We start from the raw sequence: 15982 nt of genomic DNA, 5'->3' as shown, positions 1-15982 counted from the left end.
AGTATTATCTGTCCTAGAAAACATAACTTTAAGCCTCTTAAATACTTAGTGAGCAAGTGCATACAGTTTTGTCTTTTTTTAAACTGAGTAAAATCCTTAATACTAACATGGTCAGAGGGAATAAGCAATCAACCACACAAAAAAAAAACTTACCAACATCCATGGCAGTTTCCATGAAGCTTTTCTGCCTTGAAGCAAATTCAGCCAACAATTTCTGTTGCCTTTCCCTGGCTTTCTGTCGTCTGAGTGAAAGAAGCAGGGGGAGAGAAAACGAGGTGAAGAAAAAAAATGGGAAAAAAGAGTACATATAACAGAGGACAACAAATTAGGTTTTAGTCAGTAGTTTCAGGCTTATTACAGTCTCCACCTTCAACAATGTAATACAAAATTCAAGTTTCTTTCTAAATAAAAGATTGATTTTTCAAGCCTAACAGTTATTTTGAGTGTGAAAGAAATAAAATCCTGCTCTGAAATACCCTCCATGAACTCAAAATGTCTTTTAATGGATTAGGACATAGCATCATAAGAAAAAGAACCCAAGACTTTATTCTTCAAAGTTATTTTTCTATTGCGCAAGAGAAGAATAGCAGAGTGAAATGTCAATTGTCAAGTGCTCCTGTGAGCAACCAATGTTAACAAGATAATAGTAATCATAACAGTAGTAGTAATAATGATAGCAGCAGCCTACCTCACTCACTTTTGATATGAAGCTTGATGCCATGGGAAACAAGTATGATTTATTTATTTTCCAGCTAAGGCTCCTTATACTGATTCCCCCACTTCTACCCAGGATGCTGGTTACCAACAGCTTTCATACCTAAAGAAGTCTGAGACTGTTTCCAGATTGAAGGCCTTTATTTCCCTGGAGCCACGCTGACTTGACTAACTTTTTCCTCATCGTTTAATACGGCTCTAGATTTACAAATGGAAGACATTAGACTCATTCTTGACTATCCTTCCATTTAAACTGTATTAGTGATCTGTACAACACTGTAAGACCAGCTATTCTGTAACTGTGTATATACATACTGCAGCAGGTAGAATAATATTGATGGATGTAAAAAGATAAAGAAAATAGAAATTTATTATTCTCTTCCTGAGGTACCAAGAAAGGGTCTTTACTTTGACACGAGTTTACAAAGAGTAGAAATGGGGCAGTGCAAGTGGAAAAACCAAACAAAACTCATACCACATGGCTCATGCAAAGACCTACATACACCATGGCTGGGGCTTTTATGCAGCACCTTCCCAGTGCAGCTAGGGACGCTCTATCATAGCTACAAACTCTGTGCATCAGCATTTACAACACACTCCCTCCACACAGGGATGATTCAGATAACTAACAAGGGATTTAAAAACATCACTTGGCGTCTGATATGCTGATGGGTGAGTCCTCGTCTCCAGCACTGTCTGCTTATTACTGTCCTGGCACAGGAACAGACATGCACAGGACCAAAGCAGCTAATATACTGTAACATGTTATCCTTAAGTGGCCTGTTTATAAATCAAAGCTTCTAACTTGTTTTCTTAAAAGCACCTTAAACCCCCAAATACCTCTGCCCATTTATCTGTCATGTTTTACCACCAGCATTTCTCAAAATGACTTCTATTTACAACAAACCTAAGATTCATTATTCTGAGCATCATACCAGGGCTTTCATTAAACCTCTTTTTATTTATTCCTCCCTGGGAATTTCTCAATACACGCCTTGACTGAAAGCAGGGTGACTGTAAACAGAGGCCTTTAATAAGAAGACATAAACAAACTCTGACAGGTTCAGTACAGCTCAGTACTGTAATTTTCCATGATGGCCCATGGGAGTATGACACTGCAATTGAAAAAAACACTGCAAACAGCTCAAGCTGCATTACAGTTTCTATGGCAACAACCCATTGCCTCAGTGATGCCAAATATGTCATTATATGTTGAAGTAACCAAAAAAGGGTGATCACTGAACACTCACAGTCTACTTGGTCTTCACTAACACAAAACTAGACTTGGGTGTAAAAGAATAACAAAACAACAATAAAAAAGAATGTAAAAATTGCCACGTGGTTATATGAGCACTGTCAATTTATGAGATTAGTCATTTCAATTATCACACTGTCCATTAATGGGTCCCCAATGCCATTATGAACTGGGGGGAAAGAAAACAATCACTCAGAACAACAAAGAACTGGAAACGTTTATTTTCATCCTTAAGCTAGCCCCAGAACTTAACTGAAAACATAAAAGTGCCCACAACTGATCTTTGAAAATATCATATCCTTTTTAGAGGGAAAGGAATAACCTTACCCTTTCTATATGAAAAGTTACATGATTCATTGATTCCCATCCTTCTCCCACGCATAAATCCAGCACTACTGAGTACCACAATAATGAGTAGGTGTCCAAGATGTAGCTGTGTTTTATTTAAAGCAGCCATTCAGTCTGGCATTTTCTGAAAGAATTTTACACACTAAACCTTGACTATTTCTCTCATTTACTGAACTATTAGAAGGGATGTTGAAAATCACTAACTGCACGCTTGCAAGAAAAAGGAGTAATTTTACTTTGTACAGTATGTAACTTAGAAAAAATATTAAATCTCCTTTTTATGTTTAATTTTCAAGTACAGTGTAGGTCTTGGACACAGAGATAATTTAATGAAAAAAATATTTTCAAATAAGAATGTCAGGATGAACAAAGGTAGCTAATCTAGAAATCAACTGAGCCAGATGGCTGCATGTTTATAGAACCAAATTTATAGAACTGTAATTATAGTCTGGTTACATAAACCATTGATACATCAAAATACTGCATGGACAAAGTATACTATTCTTGTCCATTCCAGCTTCTGCGCTGTCTCTACTTCAGTTCATGTGGTAAACACTCTGACTTGACACTCTCTACACTCCGATGTTCTAACACTAACCACAATCCTCTTGCTTCAAATTCATTGTTCCAGCTACCAATCTCTTCCCACACTCCTCTCCCACCTCCACCTAACTCTTCTTTCCAGCTGGCTCTATTACATCCCCCCTGAATGCCAATTTCTTACTCGTGACTTCCAGGCCTTTGCATTCCTGTTCCTCCTTCTCCTACCAACTCTCAAAACTCCTCCCCCATAAAGATTTTCACTAAAAATCGGTTCTTTCACTTGCTATTCTTCTCTGAGTATTTCTGTCCTGACACCCAAGTTCTTCCCTATAATCCCCAACTTGCCAGCTTGAGTCTTCCCACATCAAATATTCATTTGACTTGGCAACTTCCCTTTGCTCGCTATTACATCAACCAGAAGGTTTCCCCTCCCAGTCCCAGTCTTCAACTCTGCTCCTACCAGTCCTAGTTTTCACCTCTACTTCTCCACTCTGGTTGCTATCCTCTAGGCATTTGACCTTGATGAATCATCTTCCATCGGACTCACTTGCCGACACATTTGTTAAAAGCAGAAGAGAAGCAGGCTCTCTGCATTCAGTTTCAATACAGCTAGTAATTTGGGTGCTCGCAAGACTCCATTATGCCCCAACCTCAATCTTGAAACTGTCTGAGTTTTTTCCCAAAAAAAATTTCAGCCCAAGACAGGCACCAGGCATGCAGGTCTTCAGGCCACGTCACAAGAAAATAGCAATTTAATCTAAAAAAAGTTTAAAAATTATTAAAATTGAAAACCGAATTTCAAAACTGAACATACAGAACAAGCACAAAAGGCAGAATTGCCAAAGCCACATATATTAAACAAACAAAAATAATAATGGTGTGATGTGTTCATGTGAATGAACAAACAACATGAAATAAATGTCTAAAAATGTCTAACTCATCTTGAGGTTAAGCCTGAAAAGTTAACACGATCTTCATTGTATACCTTTGTATATGAGTGGTGTACATGGCAACATGAAGAGTGAGCATGCATATAACATAAAATCATTATGAAAGTTTTCTAATGCAAAGATCTAGTTAGCAAGGTGCACGTTCTTCCTCAATACCCATGTAAAACATGTATATTCAAAATGGCTAAAGAAAAGTAGAATTAAGACATTCTTTTCATAAGCAATTCATGCAAAGGCCTAGAGAGAGATTTGTCAATAAGATGCATAACACATGCTGCCCTTCTACTGCCTCTTTACTTTGTTATTAATGTTACCTTTCTTCTTTATCCAAAGTTTTCTTCTCTGCAGAGCTGATCTTTTTTGGTGGTACAGGAGGTGTCACCTTTCTGCATATCTCTTCAATTATACGTTTATTCAACCTGCTCTGTACAGCAGCTTTCAATAAAATTCTTTCTACTGCTGTCATTCCATCACCATGAGAGTATCTTGGAATTTCTGGGTGGATTAAAACATCCACATCATCTAGCCATGGAGGATAGTAAGAGTTTTGTTTTCCTGAGAGTTTATGATGCAATTTGATCAGCAAGGACAGAATGCTTTCCTTGACCTCTAGAATGGCTGTGGTTAGCTGAGGAGTTGCTCCAGGTGCAGACCATTTCATTGATGTTTTGGGCCGAACCACCTGATTTGCCTCACTGGTGTTGCGATTGATGATCTCTTGAAATTTCTTCCTGCGTTCTGCGACTAAACTGAACACTTGAGCTGTCCCCGAGTTCTTGGGGGAAGAAACAAATTACAATGTTTAATTTTCAAAAATACAAGTATAGACAATACACATTTATAAAACTATAAAAAAATACTTTAAGCTAGGAGGAAAAGCACAAAACATTTGAAGTTTCCTTTCCCCTTCCAAAACGCACTGGGATTTGGTATGGCAAAATACTAAGCCCACATACCATGTTTTTTATACAAATCTGTAATAGCTGCAAAAAAAGCCAAGTACAAAATGAAAATGTCATTCATACCAAAACAATCATCAATTGGCTTTGCTCTAGTCTAACTCAGAATTCCATTTTCCAAAGAAATACTTCCTTACTTTTTCTAGAATATTCATAATTTCTAGAATTTTCATGTAATTTCAGTGTCTCTATTTAAGTCTACTGAGCTCTGCTGCACAACGCAACTCATAATCCACAGAGGTGAACACAGGTGAGCCCACACATCCCCACAGGCACTATCCATTTTGTGTAGGTTTATTAGCTGAGATCCGGAAGCTTGCTGTTCAAGATCCATGAGCATGAGTGCAGTTACATTAATGACAGAGCCCTATTCTATCTATACTAACCTGCTTTCAGTCCCAAATTAAGGGCACATGGAAGCAACTCACATATACTGAATCCCTAGCAGAGATGTTTCCTCAATATTTTGAACATGAAATTCAGAATGCTTTACATCTTACCCTTTCCTTCTCAGGACTCTGACCAGCCAAGAGATATCAAATTCTTCAGAGATCAAACATAAAAATGGGATTCTGACAATCATCTCACCTACCTTATGTTCTAATCTATTTCATCTCAGCTACCTCAATTTTTATCTATTTTTCTAACATTAACATGCAAAACAAATATCCATTATGTTCCACCACATCCAGCATAAAGTAATCAGAAGTGCTGTATACAAAAGTTGTCCTGACACAGAGGTTGTATTATCGACTGGATATAAATTTTTCAGGATCCCACTGTTTACATCTTCATTTTGTTTTCAAAAAAACCCAAAAAACCCAAACCAAATAAACGTGCCATTAACAATTCAAAATGCACTTTTAATGTAAGGTTAAAAGTTCTCTAAATTCAGGAACGCTAAGACTACTCTACATTATTAAATGTTAGTAATAACTGGCAAGACAAAACAGGCCTAAACACAAAGCTCAAGCAGTACGCTATCAGTGACATTTTATATTTGATAGAAAGCTTTTATTTCAAAATATGTATTAAAAATTAAGAGCATTTCGTTGTTTAAAAATCTACTACCTAAGATTACACTCAATAATATGAAAAAAGCATGAGTCCTTGCAATATGAATTAAGAGGAAATTCAGGAAAACTAGATTTCACTGAATGTTAAGGTGAGCACAGTTAAAGCCACGTTGCTAAGTTGATTGCTTAGGAGAACAAACTGCACACAGATCTACCTCTCTCTGGAGGCTCTTCCGCCTTGAACTCTGGTAGATTGAGGACAAAAAAAAAAAAGTCATTAAATACATCATTTGCAAGGAGGTATCATTTGAAATAACTTCTGTTATCAGTACACTCAAAGATTACTGGAGAAAAACATATCCTAAGCAATTCATAAAAACAGTGAAAAATACTCCTAACAAAAAAGACCAAACAGGAAATAAACTACTCTGGAAAAAATGATTGGTATTTGTATATACTTACTTGTGATGAAGCTAAACCATCAGAACTTGTACTTGCAGGTGGTTCCCTCTTCACCTCTGGAGCAGTTTCTGGCACTCTTACTCGGACATAGTTAATGAAGTGACGCATATTAGAAACCAAGCTACTACCTGGAAACCAACTGTCATGGCAACGCTCTTGACCACCTGCAGATTCCTAAAATAACAATAAAGAAAGAAGTATACTTGCTTTTATGTGTTACTGTAATTCATGTGGGTTTTATAATTGCATTACAGAGGCCACTATGATACAGGAGCAATTATGCTGAACAGTATGTATCTCACTAGAGCTGATACACCTGTTTAAAATTATATGGCTGATGCCAACCATGAGGACTACAGGTCTGCTAAGTACATAAATCTGTATGTTTGGTTTTAATATAATCAAATACAGACATCAGACCTATGTAACAGAAGTAAAAGGAACTACTCAGAGAAATCCACAGCTGTACAATCTAAGATTAACAAAAAAAAAAAAAAAACAAACTATACAAAGTCAATCTCTGAAGGGGAAAAAAAAGTTGCAGATCTGTAGTCATAAAAGCAATGTTAAACAGCAGGAAAAATTAAGAAAGTTATATACCATAAGGGAATCTGGAATCACAAAAATAATGGCTCTTTATATTCTAATTCTCATCAAAAGCACGGTTGAAACTTTGGCTAATTGACACATTTTAGAAGATACAGACTTCAGCAATAACATGCTCAGTGATAAAATATTTCAGTTGAAAAATCCAGAAATTTTAAGCAAGTTTCATAATCAATAATTTTAATTTTTTTTTGCGTCCAATTTCATGTATTAATTTACAGAGTAGTAACGCTGTAATCAATCTGTGTTACCAGGTTATACATACAGAAACTGTTGAAAGTTTCCTCCTGCTTAAGTAAAGATGTTTTATTCTCAGGTAAAATTATAATTTTAATAAACATCTGTTTTTAAAGAACATGGAATCATTAGACAATACTTTTATATTTTAATGAAAAAGAATTTATTCTTACCTCTTCATCTGACTCCTGTTCTGGAGAATTTTCCAATCCCAGCTCAATCAAATACAAAACCATGCAGAGCACATGTTCTGATAAATTCTGATGATCCATTAATATCTAGGGAGAGAAAAAAAAAAAAAAAAAGCCAAAAAAAAAGACATTCATATGTTAGAAGCTTTCACCTTTGAGAGTTTCACAGTTTCTATTACAAAAAAAAACAAATAACAAAACCCAAAACTGCTAAAAACCTGATGAACAGCACTAACAAATTAGATGGTAAAGAAAGTAGCTCAGTATACTACCTACAAAGAGTGCCTCAGAGCATGACCTTCCAGGTTAGCCACACTAGGAAAGGTAGAAGAATGTCTGAGCCTGATTTTTTTGCCTGGTTTTTTGTTTGGTTTTTTGTTTTTTTTTTTCTATGATGATACATAAGTATCAGTTAAAAAGAAAAGACCGGACAGGCAGAACACAGTAACACCACTTGCTATTTCAGTGTATTCCGGGTTGACACTGAGCACCGATTTTAGCATGTAAAATAGTTTTCTTTTTGTTGCAGAATAACACTTTCTAAGCCCTATCATATGCACAAAAATATGGTTAGGAAAAAATTATTTTCAAGAGCAGTGAATTTCCTATTCAATTTCCTGGAATACCTACTCTGAAACATCAGCAGGGTATTTTACATTTCGCTTTTATTATTACGGAATGCTCCAGCACAATACCTGAATATGCTATAGGATTAAACAAACAAACAGAACTCCAAAATAAACTTTCAAGTAAGCCAAGAATAGTAAGAGTAACAACATTAATATAGTTCTTCAATAACAGCAATGGAGCACCACTACAAAATAAGATGTGGATGTGATGGATCAAAAGCAGTGCTGTATTTAAAAGACAGGAAATCATTATTCCACTCAGCCCTTTAAGATTCGACTATACCTAACTTACAAAAGTTTTCTGGATAACATACTTCGGACCCCCAGGTTTTATAAAAAATTGTTGGGTTTTTTTTTTAAGATTACTAAAAATTATTTTGAGGTTTAGAAAAAACTGACCTTTGAGCATCACCACAAAAGCAAAATTTAACTTTACATCTTTCCAGGCAAACTTGTACCTTCAAACTGTTGCTAGTTCAAACTGCAATTTAATCTCACATCAAAATGCCAGATAAAGCCACACAGATACCACTACTGTCAGGTACAAGCAAAGAGCTGCCCCCAGCCTCCCCTCTTTTTTTCATGTGACTAGTCACCAGAAGGCCTCATGATGTCCTAGTCCTATAAGCAATGCCTAGATAACTGGAAACACCAGAAGGGTTAACATTAATTTAGTTCACAACCATCTTCACATAATCCTTTTTAATTATAAATACTAAATAACCTTATCTTTAAATTAATAAATGCCCGTATCTTTCTTCTAACACAGCTTTCAATACACTGAGAGGAAGAGGCAGTGCTGCTGAAATTAAAAACCCAAACAGCTTTTCTCTTGAGAAAAGCTTCTGATTTAAGGGGAAGAAAATGGCAAGAGCCTGCAAGCTGCTGAAAAAGAGGACGAGAAAATACGTTGAAAATTTCATTGTAGACAGGCTACTATGGAAATGAGTATTACTCATAAGAGGATGGCATCTAAGGAGAAGGAAGAATTAGTAATAAAATAGTAACATTTTTATACATTTTTTTTTAAAGGGAGTTTTTTGAAGTTACACTAGTTACAGTCAAACCTACAGTTTACTTAAGTAATTAATGTGAAAACAATAGGAAGTTCTTGAGAAAAACTCCTTTTCTGACATAAAGGTGAAATATATTGAATGAATTCAGGTAAAATCTTAAGTCTTCATTCATTTCAATGGTATATAGACAACTTACAAGATACTTCATTAGAGAAAGAAATCAGCTGTAACAACTCATGGGAATAAGCACAGCTTTTTATAAATAGCACATTTTTACTATATTTTACAAAAAATATTTTCTATTCAACTGAAGTTTAACAATGAAATGAAACGAGCTTTAGGGGAGCTGGAAGCACTTAAGCCAGCACAAAAGGAACGTCTGCTCAGGAAAAGTATGACTCAATCAAACCACTTCTTACAGGCCCTCATCTGCATCTGCAGCACAGTGCTTTGAAAACACTTTCCAAAAACAAAGACAGATTCAAAGTTTTCTGATGAACGTACTCTTCAAGAAGGATGTCCTTCTCTTAAAAAGGGCAGCCAACTGCCGAAGACAAAACAAACACAATTTAAAGGCATCAGTTAGTCCTGAAAAATAAGTGCTATAATGTTATCAAAAGCCAGAACTGTATCTGGGAAGTGACATTAGAACCAACTGCAGTTATGAGGCATATCTGCCACCGAGGATCTAAAGCCATCAAGACTGCATATATTTGAAGAGGCTGCTGATGCCTTAGAACACTGCAGTGGGAGCCAAAGTAACACTACTCACACCACCATACTCCCTGGAACTATCAAGGAGCAACAATTCAAATAGTAACTCTGACAGTTAAGATAGATTTCCACAGAGTAAGGCTGCTAATCCACTCGGGTACCTGATTTAGTGTATGTATATATGAAATAATCATTCATGAAATCATGAAAACGGTCGAAAAACATCATCATACTAGACTTGGAAAATAAGTCAATCAACCAACCAAAAAACTATTATATCAATTTGAACTTGACTACTCCAAATGATCTATTTAAATATTATGCTTCTAAGAACTCCTGTTCTGAAAAAAACAGAAATAAGATACTGAACTTAATGAGAATTATGACTGTACCTTATAAAGAAGTGTGAACAGTACAATGTGCAGAGTTTTACAGTGCAAAAGCTTTATGAGACCTTTGTAACTTGAGTGCAGTGGTGTTCTCTTCTTGTAAGGAGGCCATGGGTTCCCAGGGAATTTACCACTTTGCTTTAAGCTGTTGAAAGAAATGAGACATTAAACACTACAATAATGTAGACAACTGCCACCATTACAGATAACTATCCTGCATTCTTTTTGTTTAGACTGACTTTAGAATTGATGAGCATTTCTAAGGCATTTATTCAAGCAGCATTCCAAAACCAGGAATATATACACAAACTGAATCCATTCTTATTTTTCTGTGGATTACCACTGATTTAAATTACCTTTATTTATAAAGTTAAATGAATTTCCAATTACTGCTATTAAGCTACGAATTTAAGAATTCCATTTTCATTCTAAGAGGCACATCAAAGAGGCAGAAAACTTTTCACTTCACCCAAATCCACATGTTAGTCAGACACTGAACATAGAAATCTCACATCTGTAGGAATGGATTACAGGCAATACCAGGAAACCCTGAACACAGAAATCACAGAATCAAAGAATGGTTTGGAAGAGACCTAAAAGCTTATCTAGTTCCAATCCCCCTGCCACAGGCAGGGACACCTTCCACTAGACCAGGTTGCTCAAAGGCCCATCCAACCTGGACTTGAACACTGCCAGGGATGTGGCAGCCACAGCTTCTCTGGGCAACCTGTTCCAGTTCCTCATCAACCTTATAGAGAATTTCTTCCTTACATCTAATCTAAATTTAATCTCTGCTAGTTCAAAGCCATTTCCCCTTGTCCTGTAACTACATGCCCTTGTAAAAAGTCCTGCTCCAGCTTTAACATTAGCTATAGCAGACAGTACCAGTGCTACCGTATCTGAGAACTTAAATATTAAGTGTTAAGTTTAACATGGACCCAAATTTCTAATAAGGAGCTGGAATCCAGTTCAATAAATAATGCAGTTATTCAATAGAACATTACGCCATTCAAAATTACTTACAATGTACATTTATGATGACCCTTTGACTTAATGAAATGAGCACAGGGGCAGAGGATTATTTCACCAAGTTTATTATATGGGCTTTTTAACCTTGTTTTTTACTCCCAAGGTGTGCAAAAAAAGAGACAACCAAATTAAATTACCTGAAATCAAAATCTATAAAGATAAGAAGCTGTAAGGGATGGAATGTTAAGGAACAGAATTAAGACCAAATAATCTTATTTCTTAGAACATAAGAGAGTTCCACAAATGTTTTTTTCTTGTATTTAGATCAGTACTTAATTCACCTACAGTTTCTGCAGTGGTGGAATACACAGAAAAAACCCACACTGTCTTCAGTATTATTTCAAAACACAGAACACTGTAATACTGTGCTTCATGTACCTAAATGTAAAATAAATAAAAATAGATAAGGCTGCTTTCTTTAAGTAATTTGTAACTGATTTTTAAATATTAACTTTTGGTTAAGTATTTCATCTGTGATGACATTCACTTCTTAGTCTGTGGCACTTCCTATGTATTTCTAAATATTTATGGAAGAGTAATAGACTAAACTAACCGAAGCCCTGATACTGCTTTTACAAACTATTTACTCAAGGGCAAATCTGAGGTCTGAAAACACTGGTACATGATTAGCGCTACCAGACAGTGAAAATGAAAAAATTATTGTGCAAGAGCAACAATAGGATGTTACATTTTTAAAAACGATCCAACTTACAATGCTGTGTATCTGTCCATTGCAGACTGCACATCTCGACGGTAAACCGTTCGAAGTATTACCATGACCGGGTCAAACTCCTTATCCCAAACTTCAGCTGTTGTTTGAAAGAAGTTACATGTCAAAATTCTCTTTAAAGACCTTATAACTTATTCTAGATTCTCTTCTTCACTAGCTTTCTATTATATAGTAATTTCTGAAACAAAGTACAGTAATATTAATAATTCTTATTAACAATACTTACTGAACTAATAATTACTAATATTGATGGTCAAAACAATATCTTTGGTGAAATTTTTATTAGTTCCAAAACAAAACCAAAATAATAAATTAACAATCTATTAAGGCAATAGATCTTTTCTGTTAACAAGCTTTACTTTATCTTTTTCCTTTCTGTTACATAAAAATTTACAATGTGGGATAAAACATAAAAAGAAAAGTAAGATATTTCTGGTAAACTAACAGTTGCGATATATGCTGAGGAAATTAAAAAAAAAAAAAAAATTCAATTAAATTTAAAAATTAAGCGTATTTATCCAATTGTTAATATACGAAGGCAGTACCAAAAAACACCTTTCAGTACGCATCTTGTTTTGATCTTTTTAATTTGCAAGTACAAGTAAGAAAAGGCTCACAACATTTTTCATTTGGTACTTGATAAGCATAAGCCCTCTTGAAAACAGGAAGAGTGCAGAGCAGTTAAGCATGTAGGTGATATTTAACTACTAAATGCAGTGAACCAAATGACTACAACACAGTATTTTGTTCAGTCTTGAAAATGGCCAACTTTCTTCTTCAAAAACAGTTATGATCAATCATTTACAAACAAGCCTTTGTTTTAAAACTAAAACCTATGCATTATTTTGGCATTAAAATCTTCATTATCTCTGTTTAATTTGGTAGCTCTGAAGTAACATGCAGAGTGGCTTTTCAGAGCAATCACAAACAGGAAAGTCAAAACAGACCACAAAGATATCCCATTCAACTGATTTTTTTTTTTATTTACAAGGTATTTAATAAAATAAAACTAAGTTTCCAACCTAAAGCCAAATGAAGATGTTCATTCTATTAATTGCTTTGAAGTCCTGAGCTCTGGTAGCACAGCAATTGAAGGCAAGATTCGATGACCCCATAAAAGGAAGAAGAAACCCAGTAGATACAGAATTTTAACTCCACCAGCAGGCATAACACAAAACAAGTGCTTACAACATTCTTTAAAGTTTTCACAGGCAAAACTCAGCAGCTTTAGCAGATTTTGAGATTAAATTCCCCCAGGTGGGAAGACAAGCAGTCTATCCTCCTATTAACCCCTGCTATTGTTAGCAGTTCTACAGATACACTCATATGGTGCTGAGAGAGAACACATATAGTTTCCACTATGTATGAAATACGATCAAACTCAGCTTGCAAAAAGTACATTTTTTTCTGGACATAGTTTACTACTGCAGTCTGAAACACAGACCAAGCTTGTTTGGGCTGCTAATGCACAACTAGGAAAAAGGACTAAGTGACCATACAGGGAATATTAGAAATGCACACGCTTATCACCTTCAGCATACAAATCCACAGATAACAGGAAAAACTATGCTCTATTTTTTAAACTGATGGTTAATTGAAGGAGAATCTGGGACTTCAGTGATCATAAAGTAGATTTTTCCCCTAAATTTAGGAAAGCCAAGGATTAGGAGAAATGGATCTCCATGTGACTTACTTAAAGAGTGACAGGTCACAAACTACAATTCTTAAAACCAACTGGAGTATCACCATTCTTTTTTGAGAACCTATATAGTCTTACAAAGACTGTAACACTTAAAAGGCTGTAATATGCAAGAAAACCACACTGGCTTTATTTCTGCAGAAGCTCTTTCAGTTTTGTATTATTGTAAGGAAAAGAGATTTTACATAGTGTTACAAATTACTTCGGTATTCATTGCTATAGATGAGATACTTAAACACTTTAAGATGAACAATCGACTCCAGAGGTAAAATATGTTAAAAGAACCCCAATACAAAAATAAAGAGAAAACCCCAAAACTCAAAAATCAAAACCAAAACCAATCAACCAAAACCAACTATAATGCTCCCTAAAGTTTTATAGTTAAAAATCAATCTTATTTTTTTTCCTTCACAAAAAAGATCAGCATGTCACAAGCTCAAGAAAAAAAACAGACACCACATAAGGAAACACAGTTTACATTACATTAAAATAAATTTCTTTTAAATACATAGGTGTTAAGCTGCCTAATTACACATCAAGGAAGCAGAACAGATTAATTCCCAAAACTGAAGTTTCACAAAATTACCGCACTGGTTGTTCATTTGTGTACAAAGTGAGAGCTTGGCCGACTCATCAATTTCCCAGTACAAAAACTAGCAAACAAGTTAATTTGAGAACTAATACTGTACTAACAACAACAAAATCCACAAAATAACACAGCCTACAAACCAAATGGTTTCAAGATTGTCAGACCAAACCCTGCTAGTTCTCAAGGGAGGTACACAGGGGAGGAAGGAGTTAATCCCTCTTCAGCTTTGCCATGAGCTGAAGCACAACCAGAGCACATGGAGCATTTCAAATTCCTACAGGCTTATCTGCTCAGTGACAGGAAAGAGTAATGGAACACTGAGTTGCTAAGTTTTTCCTCTCCTTTGATACGCCAATATTGTGTTTAGTCCAATTTAGATGATGAGTTGGCTGGGGCAAGAAACTTGCCATTTTTGCGCTGTATCCGCTGTAGAATTACAGAACAATATTCTCTAACCAGTCCAGCCTGAACTTTGTTCTAGACCCTCACTATTGACTAGGAAAAATGTTACAGTATACCAATATAGTTAAGCAATACAAAAGAATGAATTATATATCATGGTACCTTTATTAATGAAAATGCAGAGAAGTTCAAAGACAGTATCTTTGCAACTGACACCTCACTAGTGCTAACAGTTGTAGACTCTGAAGAATGTAAATCAGACTTTTTTAAATCCCATGAGTAATGACATACGCAGACCAGTGAAATATAAATAATAATTTTTCAGTTCTCTTTTTTTCCCTTGTTTTCTAAGGATACTCTATTAATAAGAGATGCTCATTTTCACTCTAGATAAAAATAAAACTATTAAAACCTACTAACAGTGTTTAGCAGTGCTTTTCAACAGAAGAGACAGACAATCATGAAAAAGTCAAACAAGTTTTGTGGGGTTTTGGTGGTGGTAGGTTTGGGGTTTTTGTGAGGAGGGTGAGGCAAAGTTTTTATTCATCAGTTGGGCTTTTCTACTTGTTTGTTTGTTTTCCTAAAAAAGAAACCTCTAGTTAAGCATCTTACCACCAAGTATTTTACAAGAGGACACTGATTACTGTACCTTTAGGTGTATACATTCCTTGTTGCATAGAACCTCCAGGTTCAAAAACAGGAGCTTTAAAATCAGCAACTGCTGACAAGACTGATTCAAAGCTTAAGCTTCCTGGAATAATACCACTTTTAGGATTGGGGTTTTCTGGAATGTAATGTTTGTGTTAAGGAAAGCAAAGTCAACTTAGTTGCAGTACGCAGCACCTTACTCCCCTCTTGACAATTTCAGTCACTCATTTCAGAGGCTACGTTTCGGCAGTGCTCTGTGTTTACCACAAGAGGTCTGTATGCTCCAGCTGCTATGGAACAATAACTATAAGTGAAGTGAATCAAAGCCTCTTAAACACTAAACTTTTTAAAGCAAGCCAATTGCTACAAGCTTGGCTGAAGAGAAGTATTAAATGAGAAATAAGAACTACTATCTGTAGTATATATAAATTTTTTATACTTGCCTTTATTTACTAACACTTTGGCTCTCTTCATAGCATTAATATTTGACATTTACAGCCAAATGCAGTAAATAATTTGGGATCCATAAACACACTAAGTAATTCTCCATTTTGGATTGGCTATTTCTCATTTTTGGTAGCAACACTCAAGTGACCTACTGGCATTACCCCAAATCACAAGTAGCAATTACAAATAAAGAAATGTGATTGCTCGTATAAATTATTCACTTATTTTACATAGTTAAGTGAATCACTTTAAGTGATCTGCTTATTTTACATACTTAAGTGATCGAGTCACTAAGTGGTATTGCAATAATAATTCTTGTAACATATTTTTAAGTATCTTCTTTCCCATCTTTATAAATTCCTAGTACTTTGCGCTACCTATCCCTGGACTGCAAGCTCTTTTGGGCAAT

General features: G+C 35.4%; 1 protein-coding gene across 1 annotated transcript in view; it reads right to left on the bottom strand.

Annotated features, from left to right (window-relative positions):
* The window catches only part of UBR3 (ubiquitin protein ligase E3 component n-recognin 3), a 113287-nt gene that overhangs the window by 54269 nt on the left and 43036 nt on the right, over positions 1-15982 (bottom strand). Inside the window, 7 exon segments of the mRNA XM_080621699.1 lie at positions 154-242; positions 4125-4585; positions 6248-6421; positions 7264-7368; positions 10033-10174; positions 11771-11867; positions 15128-15269. Of these exon segments, the coding sequence (XP_080477825.1) occupies positions 154-242; positions 4125-4585; positions 6248-6421; positions 7264-7368; positions 10033-10174; positions 11771-11867; positions 15128-15269 (1210 nt within the window).

Source organism: Psittacula echo (genome assembly GCF_963264785.1).
Source record: "Psittacula echo genome assembly, chromosome: 6".
NCBI lineage: Eukaryota > Metazoa > Chordata > Aves > Psittaciformes > Psittacidae > Psittacula > Psittacula echo.
Note: the sequence above shows the minus strand (reverse complement) of the source record. Positions and strands in the feature narration are given on the sequence as shown.